Below are 20,041 nucleotides of genomic sequence, written 5' to 3'. Positions count from 1 at the left end.
TTCTTGGCAAGGATAAAATGATACACATCGTAACAATATACAATAAGCATACAACACATTGTAACAATAAGAATGAACAGAATGTAAAAATGATTACAGTTAAGAAAACTCTCTTCCAATATAATCGTGATATATGGATAAATTACTCTAATACTGAACAAGAATGAGCATGTTAAGAAATAGCTGGTAATGAAAAACCATATCATATATCAAGCATGCAACCTCATGCCAGTATGACACACAAGGTTACTGCCAAAGGGTGTGACAAATTTTGCCAATGGAGCAGAAAATGTCACTATATCAAACAAGCTCTAGCTAGTTCCTCTTTGCATGCTGGTCTCTCTTGTACTTGCTGGTCTGTTCCCCATGCTCCCAGTCTCTCTCACATTCTCTTGTTATTCTGTCAGAGCAATATATTACATTAATACAATTCAAGAATTGAACAAGGTAAGAGAAAACACAGTTCAGGGGAGCCATGTGAGTGACATGGCATCTTATAGAAATGAAATGACTAAGTGGAAGTAATATATTATAAACTAAAGTAGCATAGTAGCATACACATGTTTAAGTGTTTCTGTTGAGCTCCCTGATCATAATTCTTTAGTAGAAGCGAGTGTGTTGACGGTCAAGGCAGCCAAAGGATGAATTATGTTGATGGATGTGCATCTTGCTTTAAGGTTTTATTAGCTTTGTGAGTTATACATGCATTTTTTCTGGCTCCCTAACGGGCATAAAATAGTCCACATCTAAGCATACAGTGGAAAAGTATGGCTTCTAGATGTCAATGTATTTTACCTTTATCAAACTTTTTTTTCCATGCCTATTTTTTATTTTTTTGTTTGAAACAATGCAAACAAAATGAACAAAACAAAGAAACTGGCTTCATTGCACAGAAATACTGAGGAATATCCTCTACTTTTAAATTCCTTCTGACTGCAGAAACAAAACAGTTTTATGTTTTGACCACAAAACTACTTTGGACCATAAAAGCTATGAGCATAATCACTTCTAGCGCTGAACACTAGATCACACACATTCTGAATTCATTAGGAAGAACGCTATGGATACACCTGTAGATTTCTGTTCATAGTTTTATTGAAAAGATACAAAACAATACAAAAATATGGCCACTGTTGTGTTCTATTCATTCAAAATCATTCAGTTAGACAGAAAGATCACATTCAAAACATTCAAATATTCACAGTTTGATAACAGTGTTAAAAGTAGGCTACATCAGGATTAAATGTATTTTTTTTATTTGACACATTCACTGAAAACTTAACCTACCATGAATCAGTGACACCTTCGGGCATGTGGTTACACTAACAGATAAACTGAACTAATTGTGACAAGCCATATATCAACATAAGCAGAATGTCACAGTAATGCAGATTTTGGGATTGAATTTTATCTTGACAAATCCCTGGGTGATAACACTCTAGTACCGATCGTCTAGAAAGATTCGGCCTTCAGTAGACTGCCAAATCAAGCTGTGCTATGGGGTCTGACAAAAGAAGAAACAATAATATAGGAATTTATATATTTCCTCATTTATTTAATATCAGTTGGAACAATAAAGTCATGTAAAGAGAAATAAGTACCTCAGTTACATCTTGCTCTGCGTGTTTTTCATCTTTTTATTTTTCCTGTCTTTAACTTCAGTGATCAGTTGTTTCACCCAAGTTTGTTCAGGGTTTGCACAGAAAGACTTTTTGTTCCTTAGAGTGAATCTTCAGTATGAAAAACAATACAGATGAAATTTTAGTACAGAAAATGGCATATCTTTTCCACACCGTGTGTGTGTGTGTGTGTGTGTGTGTGTGTGTGTATGTGTGTGTGTGTGTGTGTGTGTGTGTGTGTGTGTGTGTGTGTGTGTGTGTGTGTGTGTGTATTTGTGTCTGTGTATGTGTGTATACAGATTCACTTGTACAATTTTTGTGTATTTGTGTGTGTGTATTTGTGTTGCATGTTAAGATGTGTGATTGTGTTTATTTTGTAGCAGTATTGAAACATTTTGTATAAACACATTTCAAGCACTCACACCACAGCTGGAATGTTACATCCTCCATCTGTTTCCTGAACCCTATACTTCTCAACCCTTCTTTTGGTCGACTTTTTGACACCAGTAACATATTTCAGGCAGCAGTTCTCATAGGAACCTATACAAAAAGAAAGAAAAGTCCATTTCATATTGTAATTGTTGCTATCAGTGATGGTAAAGTTTGCTGATACTGCTGATACACATCACACAAATAATGACAGCAGAACATGACAAGGGGATGAGTAAATGAGGATATTTTCTCCAACTATATTGAACACAGTGCATGCACTTTACCACCTTGACACCATTCGGCCATTCAGGATTTGTTAAGTTGGTCCGACAGACCATCAACAGAGACCCACACAAGACACTTACCTTGAGCCAGGCTTGGGCACATGCACGCCAATATCAGCACAAAGAACAGAATAGAGAACTGCATGGCTGAATCCCTGGAGGTAACAACCTGCAAAACATTAGTCATCTTTTACTGGCCATCTGTCACAATCCAGAGAGGAAGTTGTTGTGCAATTCTTTTCAGTGCAGACCATACATCAAAAAATTATGTCAAGTATGTTTATGCAGATGCAGCATCCAGTCTAAAAACAAATATCTTATTAGAGGTTGATATTTATGCATACACATACATACAGCTTCAAGCAACAAGCTTACAACTTACAATAACCAGTTGTTGGCTGCTGCTTTGGTGTTTTCTGCTCCTTTACTGACACTAACCTTCCTCTTGTCTTTTTATAGTAGATGTTTACACACCATTACCTATTACCCAGCCTCTAGACTTGTTCTTCCACGCCTCCTGCTGTTCCCTCTCAGATTTCAGGATCAACCGCATGAATGACTGATACCACGGTCCATTCGTTTAGAAAAACAAATGCAAAAAAAAAAGCCACATGGAAAAGATCAAAAGATTTGGTTTCACAACCTGAAATCTAAGCAGTGTAGAAGTCATTCTTTTCTCAAAGTTCATGTATGTTGTCAGTTGCAATCAGATCAGTATCAAAATCCAAATACACTCAATCTGTAAAGAATGGGTTTGGAAGGATGCAATGGATTTTTAACCTTAACGTTGAAGTTGTAAATTTGTAACATTGCTGGGATTATATTACAGTGCTGGGATTTGTAGCTAGAGCATTTATCAATTTTAACTTCCTAACAGCCAAGAGATATACATTTGCCTTTAAATCTCACTGCACAGAATCCATAGTCCATACCTGTAATCCTTAGTGTGGATGTATGATACGGTAACTCGTCTGCAAGTTTACATGTCAACATGTAAATCCAATTTTCCCTTTGCAATGCATTAAACAATGCATTATAATGAATTCATTATAATTTATGTGAATGTATTTGCTGTCTTTAATATGAAAGCCACATTCTTGTCTAAATCACAACAAGCCCACAACTATTGCACAACAGTTTGTTCTTAAAACCATGCCAATTTCTTTAAGGCAGTGAGGCATAAACAGAGAGCTGTGCCAACAATAACATAAATCTAATCCAAGTTAGAACCTTTTACGGTCAAATTGCTCAATAATTCACCGGAAATGTCAGCATAACTTTTTACAAGAAATCCAAACTATATATTTGTTGTCTTCTGAATAGGTTTGACCCAACACATATAGTCAATAAAACTACTACTGGAACATTCAAAGATGTTGAGATGAATCATAATACAAGCAAAGCTTAAGATGTTAGATCCTGAGTATTAAAAGTTATACAGCAACACAATATGTGAACCCTCAGTGATGGGTTTCTGCAGTAATTGGTCATTAATGTGATCTGATCTTCAACTAAGTCACAAGCATAAACAAACAATGTCCTGAAGCTAATAAAAAAATAAAACACACACACACACACACCAAAAAAATTAAGCAAGCCCTTTAATAATCGATTGAATCTCCTTTGAGAGTAATAAGCTCAGTCAAGCACTCCTTGTAATTAGATCAGATTGTCGCCATTCAAGAAGAATTAGCCCATTCTGCTTGAGTTCAGTCGTATGAGTGAATGGCTCTGCTGAGGTTATTGGTTAAGGTCTGGGATATGACTGAGCCACTCCTATAGATATATTTTCCTTTTTGAAGCCATGCAGTGTAGATTCACAGAGCTTTCCCCTGTGGCTTTTATTTATTTATTTATTATTATTATTATTATTATTATTATTATTATTATTATTATTATTATTATTACTTACCACATATCATGCACTTCCAACTGTACTAATGCATTAAGATGATTTTCATGTTGCTGTTTTTGTCAACTCACAAACCACTCTCCCTGAAGCATTGCTCTTTCTTTTTTGGAGAGCAGGCTGCCTGGCGTCCCGCTATGGACACCCTGTCTGTTCAATGTTTTACATGGTGGGCTGGTTTTACTTATCTTGGAGATGATGCATTTCCAACCGACTCTTTCATGCGTTTACCTCATTGATGTTTCAGCATTGTGGCTTCTGGAGTCATCTTGGCTGAGTGGCCACTTCTACGGAAACTATGCAATAATGTATTATCACATTAGACAGATATTTCCAGTTCAATGCATAATAACTATTTGTTATTATTCTAAGATCTCTTTCTTGCAATGCATGTTTTACATAAGAAGTTTCTTCTCATGAACAGCAAAAAAAAAAATTTCACGTGTTTCCTATAAAATGTATAGCTCTAACCCACACGTCCAAACTTGTTTCATTGATTTGAACTCCAGGCTTGTTAACATCTGACTAGAATTTGTTTGAGGCCGTTAGCCTTGATTTATTTACTTTTTGAAATGACATGAATGTTTTAATTATCTATTTAACATGAATGAGATGAATGCAATAATTTGTGTGTTATCAATGAATTTATATCCTACTTTGATGCAGAATAATTCCAAAGGGTTTACTTTTTTTCTTGCCACAGATTCTGCCATTGCATCAATATACTTACTTAGCCTATACTTTCAACACACTGAACAATTATCTATCCATTCACTTTTTAACAGACAGTCCATAAAATGAAGACTTTTTTAGGCAATATGCTTTTGGATGTCCATGATCTCTGCAATTGATGTGACTTTCAAAAACAAACTTTGATACACAAACCCTTGAATGCCCTCAGACTTTTTACACAATAAACTTGTACAAGCGTCCAAACATTGTTCAGTATTACCGGTTTACTAAACTTTTCCAGGAATTAAGAGGCGTCGTTCCAGAAACAATGTTTGGACGCTTGTTTGGAGAGTAGTGTCTTATCTGGCATTAATAAGGGGAATTCAGTGATCCGTCATGGTTTTATATCATCCCTCAGCTAAAATTCTTATCAAAGTTCTCTCATCTCATATGTCAAAGGTTGACACTGTTCAGTTTAAGGCAGATGATTATATGCTTTGATATCAGCATCATGCTTTGAAGATTTTTTTAAATATATTTCTACAGTATTTGAGAGTACTTGAGAGCAAAGTTAACCAGAGTCAAATTCTTTGTTTGTTTACGCAAACCTGGCCAATAAAGCTGATTCTGATTCTGAACAATTATTGTAACTGCTCTCTAGTCAGTGAAGAGACTGACAGGAAATGAGTGGGAAAGAGAAATGGGGTGGGATCAGGAAATCAGAGTCAGAATCAGAATCAGGTTTATTGCCAAGTAGGTTTTCACATACAAGGAATTTCCTTTGGTCTCAATGTGCATGACATACAATAATTAAAATACTTAAAATACAATAACACAATAAATAGACATTGAAGGCTTGCTTTTTTGCCTTTATTGAGATAGGACAGTGAAGAAGAATGAAATGAGCAGAAGAGAGGGAGAGAGGGAAAGAGGGAGTGGCATTTGGAAAAAGCAGCATATTGGATGTGCGTCAATTATTTTAAATCATTAATTCTCAATACCAATTTCAAGTTTTTGCCTGAAATTGAACAGCGCCTACTTCAGAGGCCACTGTTCCCACCTAGTTTCCCACCTAATCAAATGCTTAACCTCTTTGGAAAACTGACAGCCTGTAGTTTCTTAGGAAACAATCAGAACTAGAAAATGTAATTTCGAGGAAATTACCAGTGCATGAAAATATAAACATACTGTACATGTATATTAACATAAAATGCCAACTGTTTATTTGGAAACAGTTGGCAGGAGTCATAGTTTATAACAACTGACAGTTGAAATGGCTGAACAGTTAAATAGTTGAGTAGTTTAAATAGTTAAATTATTTAATAGTGAATTATTGTAGTGAGGATATTTATTTTGAAACAGTTGTGGGCAGAGGAAATAGTAGTCTTAAGAGAGCCAGATTGTATGCTTAAAGCCTGAGACAGAGTATATAGTTTAAAAGTTGAATGTAGATAGTGTAATGGATAGTGATGTGCCCAATGAAGCGAGGCTTCGGAGCTTGTGTCGAGCAGAAAGGGGCGTGCCAGATGAAGCCCCGGTTCGAGGCTTGTGTCGTTTCCATAAAAATCACGTGACTGATGACAAACGAGGCCTCGGTTTGTGAGTGTGACGTCTGAAGCTTCGTTTGGGACACACACCCACGTGACTGCTTCGGAATCTGATTCAAAGGCTTTGAATTGCGCAAACCAGGGCACCCGCTCTAGTGTCGGAATGAGTTGTGTTGTATTGCAAGAGCCAGGCGAAATTTGTGGGTAGCCCTGATTTATATAGGATGCTTGCTCTGTTTGTCAATTTACGTTATTTTCTTTCCGGAAAATGTCCATAATCCATAATATCATGCACATATAGAAATAAAGAAGAAATAGCCTAGGCCTAGCCTAAAGCTTTGCCATTTAGAACAATGACATTAAAACGTGTCTGCGTTGCAGTCTCAACTTCAATCATGTCATTTAAAAGCAATACAGGCTAATATTTTCTATGTAGGCCTAACAATAATGGCTGACATAATATTTTCCTTTTATTGAAAGTTTGATTCATGAAACATCAAACTATGTCAGGCCATGTAGGGTTTGGTTTAATTAGGCGCCTGGTCGTTTCCTTTTCACTCTCGTCCATAGCGTGTTGAGGTTGATAATACTTCGTCCTGGTTCAGAAGCTAAGTAGTGTCTACTGCGGTCGTTAAGTGGATGGGAGACCGATTGGATCATTGACTGGGATAACATGATTTCACGCCTCCACGGAAACACCAATCTTCACGTGATAACGAGTGACGCGATTATGTTGCCTAATCGTATTTTATTGTATTGAATTGAGACAAACAGAAATGCACATTTCTTGCAACACTTTTAATGTAATGAATGAGAACATTTCGAAGCTTTGGCATTGTGTTGAACGTGTAGGCATTCTTTTCACTAGTCCGTGACTGCGGGGCTTTATGCAAACCACCAGATGTCGCTGTGTTTTCCTTATCTTCCATGTTTCGAAGCTTCGACACATTACTCGGCACATTAGGGAAATGTGCCGAGTAGCGCTCGAGGCTTCATTTACCCATCACTAGTAATGGATGTTGATAGACAGAAAGTTGAATGGATGTTGATAGGCAGATTGTTTAATGGATGTTGATGGATAGTTTAATGGGTGGATGAGTGAATGGTTTGAAGAGGTTGAAATTGAATGGTTAGAAAGTTGGATGGAATGTGCCTTATATCCTTGTAAGGAGAGACACAGAGAGAGTTGGCCTAGTTAAGCAGAAAGCAGTTGATACAGGTGCAATCAGTTTAACTGGCCCTTTGATGGGTCCTAGTGAGCAGCTGGAAGTTGATACAGGTGCAAATCAAGTTAATTAGCCCATTGTGATGTCATCAGCCCATGTTAAGTCTATGGGGAAAAATAAGCTTGTTTTTTATTAATCTTCAGAACTTTCTGTTATAAAAATCACACACCTGCTGCATCTGAAGGCCCACGCACGGTAAGGCCTGCGACTATCACTCTACACGCCCCCCTAATTTGCTAGCTGGTCCTGCCTCCTGGATCCCCAAAATGCCGGATCATGTGAACAGATCTGCAGGCCGGCAAATTTTCACCTTGTTTTTAGACACACGATGTGGCAAAAAGACGTACCTCCTCTTCATGCGAATTTTGCGTGATCTCAGTGTGAAAGGGGCTACAGCAACATACATTTGTACACATATTTTACATGAAAGATGTTGTCATGTATTGATTCCCAGTCCAAGCCTTCAAATGGTGTATGACTATTCTACACATGATGCATAAAAATTACTTAGAATGTTGGGGGGAGGTGGGGGAGTTGGTGGAGGGGGCATAGGCGGAGTTTGATTATATAATTACATTGTAACAATTTAACAATTCGTCCTCATGAAATCCAATGCAGCACGGTTGTCTTAAAAAATGCAATAGACAGGGGTGTCGCCTAGCAGTTGAAAACATTCGGGGCTTAGCCCATAGAGTTGTTGCTCACTTTTGATAAATTAATCCACCGCCTAGCCTCATTTGCGCCACATTGATTGAATATTTTGTACAATCATATTTTGTCAATTAAAGAATGTAATGACCTGTTGCCATCTTGACACTTCTGTTTGCTATTAAAAACGAACTATATAGCCTAGTGTAACGGATGCCAGCTAGCTTAGCTGTGCTTGTGGAACGTTGGTAAACCTCCGACGCCTCAAGTGCTGCTGGCATGCGAGCCACCTAGCAGAGTGGAGTTTTAAATAACAAGATGCATCGGTTCATGCCATAGGTTCATGCATGCTTAGCTTAAGGAGAACGAGTCATTGAAAACTCAAATTCGATTCTACAAAAGGCAAAGTAAGTAAACTGTAGGCCATTGAGTGCAGGGCAGACTTAAATCATAGCGAGAACTCCAAGAATCAAAGGAAGTGTTCACCTACAGTCTGATGCCTCTCCAAAAGCAGAAACGAAGCGCAATCACGCCATTACGTTAAGACATGTTAAGAAAAAATATTCATATTTTGCTGTAATCCAATGACACGAAAAAAAGTAATCCACAGCGATCAGTAGGCCTAGATGCACTAAAAGGGTCCAGCCAGGCCTACGCGCGTCACATTCACCAGCCAGTTCCGAACAGGTGAACAAGGCTTTGCCACTTTGCTGTTTAAACAAAGTGGAATAAAAAGTCCAAATCTACACACAACGCAAAATCAATTAGTAAGCTGACAGGACATTTATATACATGGCATTTAGGCAACCTTTATTGCAACGTTGGCACGGCAAGATGTCCATACTAGTGCAACAGTAATTTTCGCGTTTTTTGCGTCCTGCGTCAGGTTGACCTTAATGTCACTCAGGGGCGGAGCTACGTGGTGGCCAGGGGGGGCCACGGCCACCACTGGTCAAAGCTTGGCCCCCCTGCTGGTCCCCCCAGCTCCGTTCAGTGAAAAGTAAAAAAAAAAAAAAAAAAGCCCTTTTCGACGGCACTTTTCCAACACTTTGCAAAGCAGGGACTGAACCAATTACTGCACTCTATCTACGACCATTGGCCCAGTCAGGAAGTGTAGCCCACGGTTGTGATATAATCGTGAATAGCCTAGTGCAGCAGCAGCAGTAGCGGGACAATTCAAGTCATCTGTTAAAAAACACTTGACAGTAGACTACTACTTAACCTCAGTAACAACAGGTGAGTTGATGATGAGTTGGAACATTAATGCTAATAAGATGTTAGAATGTGTCACGAATCATAGCCAAGTGAGCTGCGTTGGGCTGTCCTTGTTAGGTAGGCTCTGACATTGACTTGTGGGGCTGATCAGAAATAATCGGATGCCCGCGGTAACGCTGTTACAAAAATATTTCAATAAAATTTGGGTGAAATGCAAGCATATTAGGCACATATCTCCGGATGGCTCCAATAACAGTAGGCTAATAGGGCCTAGCCTAGGCTACTTTAAAAAAAAACATAATTTGCTGACTGCGTGGTTCTTGCCATAGTTGGTCAGGCAGAGGCAGGCTGCTGCTTTGCCTGAGTTCTTTGTTACATTGCTCCAGAACTGTTCATCGCAGCGAGATGAAACCTTAATTGCGTGACAGAGCAGAAGTGGGGCTTTCCAACGAGACTAAACACTTGCCTGTGCGATCAAGTATGAAAAATAAATAAATAATTAAATCAAATTGATTCATATTTACAGTTCACCTGCTCGCGTTTGAATTACTCGCGAACCCGTGATCGCATATCAGAAGAAAGAGGAGACACAGGGCTATCTATTGGTACCAAGTATCAATGCTTCCTGGCTATAAAAACAGACAACGTGACTGCAAAATAACATCATGTACAAAAACCAACGCTGCACACATTACTCTCGTTTGAATAAGGCCCTACTCACGAACCCGTGATCCGATCGGATAGATAGGCCTATGCCACGCATGTCAGATGAAAGAGGAGACACAAAGCTATCATTTGATACCAAGTACATAATTCTGGGTTAAAAAACAGACGAAATGACATCAAAATAATAACTTAATATAGCTCGACTTGCCCCACGTTTTTGTACGTTTTTGTAAGCATGTTCATAATCCAACGTTATCATGTGTTTCTCTATGGCAAAGTATGTTCATAATCCGGTTATGAGATCCCAGCAAATTTCTGCATGGCATCTAATTAGAGACTCACATTGCATCCCAATTTATTCGACAAAGAAACACCTTTTTGCCTTTACTTTGTTCATGACAATGCAGTAAAAAGTTGTTTTAGAATCATCATGAGTGTACACACAGAACAAGCAAACTCAAAAGGTCATTTTTCATTACTAAATAAAAAAAAAAGGCATTTATTTCTGTAAGGCGCACACCTGTAAATTGTCAGCCCCAAAGCCCCCCTCCACCATGGTTCTTATATTGCCAGTTTCAGGACAGTCTGTCCAACACATACATGAAAGTCATGTCCAGCTACAGAGATAAGAATGGTATAATACGCTTTTTGTCTTTGTATTATTTAGAAATAAAAACCAAATCAATGCAAGTATTAATATGAATTGGTGGCAGATCTGGGTTGTCTAGACTGTTCTGAAAAAATATAGCATGTGTAAATGGCACTTACAATGACCAGGATAAATGCTTATAACTAAAGGTAGTGAGAATGGCCAAAAATAGAGTAGGGCTCATAGGGCTAAATAAAAAAAATGGCATTTATTTCCGTAAGGCACACACCACATATTTTTCACATTTGCTCAGCCCCAGAGAATCCCTGAGTTTGAGTAGTTTTCAAATAGTTTTGATTCCCAAGTGCCACCCCAATAAAAAGTCTGGACCCAGCTGGCCCCCCCTATAAAATAATCCTGGCTACGCCCCTGATGTCACTTTTCAATGTGAAGGATCGCAAGAGAAGAAAACCTGGCTGCTCCCATCATCAACCGCAGCCCGTTCCCTATTGTTGTTTTGTGTTATTTAAATAATTTTTTAAATATCTGGTCATGCCAGACGTATTTCACAAATTTTTGAAACAATGCAATTACCCGTTTCCACCAGGGGGGGCAGTGCTCCCCCTGCCCCCCCACTAACTCCGCGTATGGAAGGGGGGGGGAAACTGTTTCATTTTTGGAACACCTGAGAACTCAGCAGCAACAGAGGTCTGTGAGTGAAGGATTAGGCTATTATTGTTAGACAGGCAATGTGTTGGCCCAGGGCAGTGTTTCTCTGCAAGCTATCCCACGGGTAAAATATAATATAGATCGGTTGTTTGCAATATTGAACCAACTTGTATGTAAATCCAAACAGTTCTGCAACACTGCTACGCCAGTTAAATCATGAATCCTCTGACACAATAAGCAAGGTGGTTCAGTGAGGTGCAATACTGTTGGAGTAGACCTAGATTTACTGTTTTTTTGTTTGTTTTTTTGAGCTAGGTGGTCCATGATTTTTTTTTATTGGTTAAGTGGTCCTTGGTCTGAAAAAGTTTGAGAAACACTGGCCTAGGGGCTATATCTGTCATGAAATGTGTAAACTAGGCCTACAGTTATCAATTGACTTCATGTTGTAATGCCAGGCAGTGGCTCCTCCTGCTGTAGTACAATCAGGCTACTGGTGGCTGACAGGTGCTCAGCTAGAAATAGAGAAAGAATTTTCATAACATTTCTTCCTGCTGACTGCCAAGATAGCGCCGATCCCAAGCCACGCCCCCTTTTAATATGTCACAATGAGGACTTCGGAGGACCTCGGTCAACCTCGGTCAATTTTGAATTTTCTAGTGTCCATTCTGTATGACAATACGCCGGTTATGCGAATGCTATAATGCTTCTTTTGCGAGTAGCCTAAGTAACTAAATAACTAAAGAGCTCAAAAAGGTTAAAAGATAAGCCTGGGATACTTGTAGAAGTGACATCCGATATCCTGACCGTGTGAAACGTTGACACACATAGCATAGGCCTAACTTTGCATAACTTTGGATAGCTACTTTTCAGTAAAGAAATCTGAGTGTGTACGAAAATGTTGCCTTTATTTGTGTTCATAACTACACACAAAAACATAACTAAATCTGGTTTCCACTGATGAAACGACAACATAAGCCTACGCAAAAAATTATACCTACCTTGCAGGAACTGAACTCGCACATTCATACGAAAGACGCACAAAAGGCTACAGTACACCTTCAATCACGTATCGCCTTACACACAACAAGAATAAGCCTACTTTCAGCTTTGCTACCTTGCCATGTTTAACTTGGGATAGAAGGAAGACTGTTCACAGAAATAAGCTAATGATCATTTTTTCAACAAACGCAATAATAGCCTACTGCATGGCTGAACGAGAGATAGCCAATGTCTTCTAAAGATCGAATCGTGCAAATTCAAAACTATGCCTTGCTATATAGGCTATGCAGTCTCGAAATCGCCAATATTAGACCTAGGCTACTACATTGCCTATGTTTAAATTAATTATAGCATAAGCGGGCACTGATGAAGTCTAGTGCAAGACAAATCACGTCTGCAAACATATGTCATGCGTGATTTGGGTTTGAACTCGGAGTGGTTTCTTTTCAATACACTTGTATCATGTTTATTTGAACTCTTCCTTCTAAAGCAGCCATTCAAAATAATAAGTAGGCTATCGGCCTACCGAAGAGAAGCTATCTCTCCACCCCAACATGAGCTGCTTAACAGGCTAGTCACTCTCCTAAGTTGCGTGGGAACTTGGATCTGCAGCACTTGGTCCCGTTTATTAATCCTCGAAATATGGTTAGATTTTGTTATGGACACGTCGACACCATATTTTTGCACAGTCTGTTTATTGAATCAGAGTCACATCTGCAGCAAATACGGTAAACTACCTGCTCGTGATAACGTGCTAATTGTTTATCCCCAGTTAACATGCATCCCATAAGATCCACGACACCGGATTGGTTTGTCCTCAATTTGTGGCGTTCCACCTCGTTGATAACAGCGGACATTGTGAATGTGTCCATCTGCATACTGAAGGCTTTTCTGACCTCTGTTTTTTGAATATATCAATATTACTTGACGCCCAGAAATCCAGCATACTGTTGCACTCGGCTAAATGGGGGTGCTGCGTCCCCATGTTGAACACGCGTTCTCCCACACTTTCCTGCAAACTTGTCCGACTTAGCAACAGTAACTATGGGTAGTGATGGGTAAATGAAGCCTCGAGCGCTACTCGGCACATTTCCCTAATGTGCCGAGTAATGTGTCGAAGCTTCGAAACATGGAAGATAAGGAAAACACAGCGACATCTGGTGGTTTGCATAAAGCCCCGCAGTCACGGACTAGTGAAAAGAATGCCTACACGTTCAACACAATGCCAAAGCTTCGAAATGTTCTCATTCATTACATTAAAAGTGTTGCAAGAAATGTGCATTTCTGTTTGTCTCAATTCAATACAATAAAATACGATTAGGCAACATAATCGCGTCACTCGTTATCACGTGAAGATTGGTGTTTCCGTGGAGGCGTGAAATCATGTTATCCCAGTCAATGATCCAATCGGTCTCCCATCCACTTAACGACCGCAGTAGACACTACTTAGCTTCTGAACCAGGACGAAGTATTATCAACCTCAACACGCTATGGACGAGAGTGAAAAGGAAACGACCAGGCGCCTAATTAAACCAAACCCTACATGGCCTGACATAGTTTGATGTTTCATGAATCAAACTTTCAATAAAAGGAAAATATTATGTCAGCCATTATTGTTAGGCCTACATAGAAAATATTAGCCTGTATTGCTTTTAAATGACATGATTGAAGTTGAGACTGCAACGCAGACACGTTTTAATGTCATTGTTCTAAATGGCAAAGCTTTAGGCTAGGCCTAGGCTATTTCTTCTTTATTTCTATATGTGCATGATATTATGGATTATGGACATTTTCCGGAAAGAAAATAACGTAAATTGACAAACAGAGCAAGCATCCTATATAAATCAGGGCTACCCACAAATTTCGCCTGGCTCTTGCAATACAACACAACTCATTCCGACACTAGAGCGGGTGCCCTGGTTTGCGCAATTCAAAGCCTTTGAATCAGATTCCGAAGCAGTCACGTGGGTGTGTGTCCCAAACGAAGCTTCAGACGTCACACTCACAAACCGAGGCCTCGTTTGTCATCAGTCACGTGATTTTTATGGAAACGACACAAGCCTCGAACCGGGGCTTCATCTGGCACGCCCCTTTCTGCTCGACACAAGCTCCGAAGCCTCGCTTCATTGGGCACATCACTAACTATGGGACTGACAATGGGAGGAGGGGCTTGGGATCGGTCAATTTCATAGGTTTCATCAGGTCCCTTGCTACAGGTGCATTAATCAAGCATGCAGCCTGCATTAATCTAGGTGCTTGATTTTATACACCTGTAGCAAGGGACCTGATGAAACCTATGAATTGCTTGCTATCTTGGCAGTCAGCAGGAAGAAATGTTATGACAATTCTTTCTCTATTTCTAGCTTTCTATCTCTATCTCAACCCATGAATTGACTTGCATCACTAAACGGCCCCATTCTGGCCGGCCCACGCACGCAGCATGCTCTAAACGTCACATGTCAGCTGAGCAGTCATATGACCAACTTCAAGCACGGAACTGGTAGTGGTATTTACCGAAGAGAGGACAACAAATAAGCAGACTAACTGTGTACGACCTTTAAGATGTTCAATGTGCAGGTATTTACTCTATTTTTAATACAACATTACCCCCCCCCCCCATTCATTCGAATCTTGTGCATGTCAGTAGTTATAATGTAGATGATTAGCCCAGTCAGACGGCTACGGTTAGCATCTAGCCTAGTTATTATCTAGTTTATTGCACGATGTAGTATGTATCGATCGACCGACTCCTTGTCAAATTCTGTTAACAGTTGTTGTAAATGTCCTGACGGGGTCTTGCAACAAACCGAAGATGTCACCAGGTGTCCGACTGTTTTTGTCCGTAGTAGGCATATGCTGTATGGTTGTTTTAAGTGGTAAGTAAAACCGAAGTAAAAACCAAACCGAAATCAATGTTTGTCATCTCGTGCCGTTCAGTGATACCATATGTTTCTTTGCTTTTGTGGGTTTCAGACTCAAGCGTTCTCCTCACTGTTCCAGGAACAGTAGATTTAGAGCAGGGCTCATCTAAGAACATTACTATTGACTCAAGGTAATCTAGTCGTCACAAATGTTGTGTTATTGTACGTAGGTTGGCTGCACATTTACCATTACTTTCTATTCTTTCTTTATGTAGTGCCTCGCTGAATGTCACTGTTGCTATCCTTTTCAACATCACCTATGCATCACAGAATTATACTGCAATTATTGGACTTCCCAGACAGGTAGGGCTATCGCTTTTATGCTTTTATTTTGATCATTGGGCCAAAGATGACACAATTTGGAGTGACACATGACTCATAACTATGTATTGTCATTGTCATTCACACTTCACTTAATTAACCGTTCATTACAGGTTTTTCTTCCAGCTGAAATTACCTCCACTCAGATTGAGGTCCTGGCAAAAGATGTAGGTCAAGTTACTGCTTTCTTATACAGCAACAGTACAGAAATATCCAGGTATGCCTGCCATATGATCCACAGATCTTAATGATAGCCACATTCCGGTGTCAAACATTACTTCTAAAGTGTACCAAAAGTGAATGACAAGTTCAACTTATGGCTAATTCATGCATAATTACTGTGTCCTTTTCAGTCTTACATCGAGGATCAGATTTCTGGTGGTCAGAAGTAACATTCTTGCAATAATTAATCAAGTTATTGGTTGGATCTACTTTGTGGCGTGGTCTATTTCATTCTATCCTCAGGCATATGAAAATTGGAAACGGAAGAGGTAGGCTACTGTCTTTTCTTGGCCCCATTTCTGTCTTTAAACATTTCCTTAGTGGATTTGTATGTGGTGTATAAAAAGGCTGTTTGTGCATTCCCTTGATAGTGTTGTGGGCCTGAACTTTGATTTCCTCGCACTCAACCTAACTGGATTCTTTGCCTATAGTGTCTTCAATGTGGGCCTTTTCTGGGTACCCTACATTAAGGTAGGAGCTTCCATTCTCTAGATGGCCATCATAGCTGGTGAATTCAGTAGAATTCAGTAGTCTGAGCAAAAAGTAAACACACACCTTGTTGTGGTGCTGAGCGGCCAAACAGAAAGTTTGTGAATCGGAAGTTTGAGTGTGCGACGACACTTTTTTTCTGTTTGGAAAACGGATTCAGTGACAGCCAATGTTAACCTATCAAGAGCAAATGCTCTTGGTAGGAATACGGCACAACAGGTTTGTAGCAGTCTGTTGTGTTTTTTAATTTTATTTTTTTAAAAAGCATATGGAAGACTTCAATAAAATGTCTATCTTTAACGGACAGGAAGAGTTCTTGAAAAAGGATCCAAATGGAGTGAACCCTGTGGATGCCAATGATGTGTTTTTCAGCCTCCATGCAGTGCTGCTGTGCCTGGTGTATGTCTGCCAGAGCGTTATGTATGAGGTGAGGAACTGAAGCTTCATATCAAATCAGGAAATGCCATCCTACCTTGAAGTTCCTGGTATCAGATCTTGTTCAACTGAAAGGAGACTTTCATGTTAAAACTGATATGCAAATACATCAGTAGAATAGTTAGTACTATAAGTAATTAAGTTGCTTTGGATAAATGTGTGGGTAAATGCACCAAATTAATATGTAAGTAAAAATTATTTATATGGCATTTTTCCACAGACACAAGTCACAACGTGCTTTACAAGAGAAGGTAGCACTAAACGGATAAAACACAATGCACAACAATATATAAAGTAAAACAAAAGATGCATAGACAGCAAATCCCAAAAGGAAAGCACAGTGAATGTAGTGAGTAACTTGAAAGCCTGTCTAAACAAGTGGCTCCTGCCATTTAAAAGAATTCACAGAATCAGCAAACTTGGGGTGTGGATGTACCATAGCTGAAGTAATATGGCTGTAAAAGCTCTGTCCTCACATGTTTTTCAGCAGGTGAAACATTGTTTGATTTGAATAGGATTTAATATTGCACATTTGTTTTGTCCTGGAACCATGGTAGTTACAGATTGTTTGTGCTTTCACATTCTCCACATTGTCTCACCACCTCCGATGTGAGAATATAGAGATTAGAAACCTATTACTTTAAATTGTATATTTTCATGAACTAGTTATTGTGTGCTGAGGTTCAGCATAGCTTAACCAGAGGGAAGGATGCCAGTAACTAATCAACAGAGTAGCAATGGCTAAGGCACTTACTGTAATTCAAATGACTATGTTAGAAACTGTGTGTAGGTAGCAGGCTGTAATGATGTTGTATTTGTTTGATGTGTTTGATTGGTTGATTGATTGATTGCCTTACAGAGAGAAGGGCAGAAAGTGTCCAAGGTGGCCATGGTCTTACTAGCGGTGGGCTGGACGTTTGCGCTGGTTTCCCTCTTTGTGGCCATTGCTGGAAAGATTACCTGGCTGGATTACCTGTACTACTTCTCCTACATTAAACTGGCTGTCACTTTGGTCAAGTACATCCCTCAGGTAGATATACCAAGTAATAGCCATTATATCAGCCCCATTTCCAAGATTTTCATAGTAAAGTATATTGTGGTGTTTTTCATTTGATTTTTCAATGTCAGCTCATATCAATTTGTATAAGGATACACTGCTCTGGGTATTCTTTGTATCATATGAATGGCATGTACTGTATGTTATTTTAATAAGTTATGTTGCTTTACATTTTGGATGTAAGCCATCATGCAGGTAGTGGCCAGGCTCACCACAACCCCCTCTAGTCCATAAAGTTTAACATGGTATCCTAATTGCATCCAAGCGAGCGACTGTAATGTAGCATTGCAGGCTCTCTGTCCACAATGATTCTGTTAAATATGCCCTTCTATTGTCATATTTCAGTGTACAGTTAGGACATTCCAACTGAAAACAATGTAATTAAACTGATTTTATTAACACTCGCTTGCAATTAGGATTTGGTGTAAATCCATTCAACTCGTATCAAATTTTGTGTTTTCTTCCACAAGGTGGTAGGCTTATGGTTTGCTTAATTGAGAGAAACCATGCATTGACTACACTACACCTGCAGTATGAATGTATACATTGTTTGGTGCCAAATCCTTTTTAGGTCTACATGAACTACCAGAGAAAGAGCACAGAAGGCTGGAGCATTGGCAATGTGCTGCTCGATTTTACTGGAGGCAGTTTCAGCATCATTCAGATGTTCCTGCAGTCTTATAATAATGGTGAGTACTAACGGCATGTAGACTCAAAACACATTACACATTTGCTATCTGTGTTTTATTTGGTTTGGGTGCATAACAATACTCCTGAAGACCCAGCTCTTTAGAGAACATCTCATAGCACTACTTACAACAAATCTTGCTGATCCTAGCACTTACCACCTGTCTTGAACTGACACTCAACTGTTTAAAAAAACAGCACTCACTAATGCACTTATTCTTACTGTACTCTACCATTTTTAAATTGTCCTAAAATTGTTGAGAGAATTGCTGTAAAACTTAAACTGTTTACCATGTTGTTAGTCGCTTTGGTTAAAAATGTGTCAGCCAAATGTAATGTAATGTATGACTTATGGTGATTTGCTTGTTTGTTGAATTACAGATAAATGGAGACTAATTTTTGGAGATCCCACAAAGTTTGGCTTGGGTTTGTTCTCCATATTTTTTGATGTGATCTTTATACTTCAGCACTATTGTTTATACCGGAAACCAGGGTCCCCGTATCAAATGATACAAGACGAAGAGTAGGAGTGAATGTGAACTTAACTGCTTTATACCACAAAGGGCCTTGTCATGTTTGGTTAGTTTGATAGTTTAAAGTTATTTTAACTCTAATTTAAACTCCAGTCTAATCTTAAGGGATCAGAAACATCATGAATATTATTTTTGGTGTCTCAGTTATTGTACCCACTTATATACATTTTCAGGTAAATGAGAACATGCTATCGGCATTTGGACCAAATAGCCTACACAGATTTGACTTCATTTTCATTGAAATTTAAACAATGATTCACATATCAAATTCTAGTTTTGTAGGGTTTTTTGTTTCTTTTGATTATTATTTTCTTTTTTAAATTAAAGGGAAATAAAAGGGAACATTTTATATTTTTGAACATTTTCTAAAAAAAAATCCTTGGAAATGCATGCAAGCCAGAAGTCAAGACTGCTCATCACCCTCTGTGTTGGCTGGAGCATAGCATTTTGAACGGTTATAGTTGTTTAATAATGTCAATTTAGATAAGAATGGACTTGAATACACCTGTCTTTGCTCCCTGATATCTTTGGGATTTTAAACACTCCTAGGTTTGGCCTATTCTGTCTTTGCTTGGTCTGTAGCCTTGGAAACATATCATCCTAAATGCAAATTACACCAGTCTACAAAGAAGCATTTTTGTAATATGGTTTTCCTTACTGAATACTGTGTTACACAGGTAATTGTTGTTACTGTTACCGTTACACAGGTAATTGCTCTTATTTTCTGGTATTACCAGTTAATTTTAAAAAAGTCCTTTACTTTTGGTTTTGAAAGGCAATAATTAAATAATTCTCTATTTTACCTTTATAAAAATGCAACCCACTCTATTTGTGTATACCGGAATACTATGAATGTATGATGTAAGATTAAATGTATGAAATAAAAAGTTTTTACTATTTT

The 20,041-nt window shown here is 38.8% G+C and overlaps 2 protein-coding genes across 2 annotated transcripts; one reads left to right on the top strand and one right to left on the bottom strand.

Annotated features, from left to right (window-relative positions):
- Positions 1-1,073: 1,073 nt before the first annotated feature.
- ccl25b (chemokine (C-C motif) ligand 25b) lies at positions 1,074-2,736 on the bottom strand. The gene is made up of 5 exons (XM_076278670.1): positions 2,718-2,736; positions 2,417-2,504; positions 2,042-2,159; positions 1,602-1,730; positions 1,074-1,504 (listed from the first exon to the last, which is right to left on the bottom strand). The coding sequence occupies exons 2-4, from the start codon at positions 2,478-2,480 to the stop codon at positions 1,607-1,609; spliced, it is 306 nt and encodes a 101-aa protein (XP_076134785.1). The 5' UTR covers positions 2,481-2,504; positions 2,718-2,736; the 3' UTR covers positions 1,074-1,504; positions 1,602-1,606.
- Positions 2,737-14,942: 12,206 nt separating this feature from the next.
- On the top strand, positions 14,943-20,037 carry ctns (cystinosin, lysosomal cystine transporter). The gene is made up of 11 exons (XM_076278669.1): positions 14,943-15,052; positions 15,247-15,351; positions 15,449-15,527; positions 15,612-15,699; positions 15,831-15,934; positions 16,071-16,208; positions 16,311-16,410; positions 16,736-16,855; positions 17,723-17,893; positions 18,492-18,609; positions 18,989-20,037. The coding sequence occupies exons 2-11, from the start codon at positions 15,288-15,290 to the stop codon at positions 19,132-19,134; spliced, it is 1,128 nt and encodes a 375-aa protein (XP_076134784.1). The 5' UTR covers positions 14,943-15,052; positions 15,247-15,287; the 3' UTR covers positions 19,135-20,037.
- The last annotated feature ends 4 nt before the right edge of the window (positions 20,038-20,041 follow it).

Source organism: Alosa pseudoharengus, unplaced genomic scaffold, assembly GCF_046254945.1.
Source record: "Alosa pseudoharengus isolate Yale_2024_CS ecotype anadromous, Long Island Sound unplaced genomic scaffold, YU_APseudo_1.1 YU_APseudo_1.1_scf_11, whole genome shotgun sequence".
Classification (NCBI taxonomy): domain Eukaryota; kingdom Metazoa; phylum Chordata; class Actinopteri; order Clupeiformes; family Clupeidae; genus Alosa; species Alosa pseudoharengus.
This window is presented reverse-complemented; position numbering and strand designations above follow the sequence as displayed.

Bases quoted from the DNA above. Each gene is read 5' to 3' on its own strand.
- ctns (XM_076278669.1), top strand. From the start codon at position 15,288: ATGTCACCAGGTGTCCGACTGTTTTTGTCCGTAGTAGGCATATGCTGT. The intron at 15,352-15,448 runs GTAAGTAAAACC...TGTGGGTTTCAG, and splicing joins CTGTATGGTTGTTTTAAGTG to ACTCAAGCGTTCTCCTCACT. The intron at 15,935-16,070 runs GTATGCCTGCCA...TGTCCTTTTCAG, and splicing joins AACAGTACAGAAATATCCAG to TCTTACATCGAGGATCAGAT.
- ccl25b (XM_076278670.1), bottom strand. From the start codon at position 2,480: ATGCAGTTCTCTATTCTGTTCTTTGTGCTGATATTGGCGTGCATGTGC. The intron at 2,160-2,416 runs GTAAGTGTCTTG...CTTTTTGTATAG, and splicing joins GTGCCCAAGCCTGGCTCAAG to GTTCCTATGAGAACTGCTGC. The intron at 1,731-2,041 runs GTGAGTGCTTGA...TTCATACTGAAG, and splicing joins TGTAACATTCCAGCTGTGGT to ATTCACTCTAAGGAACAAAA.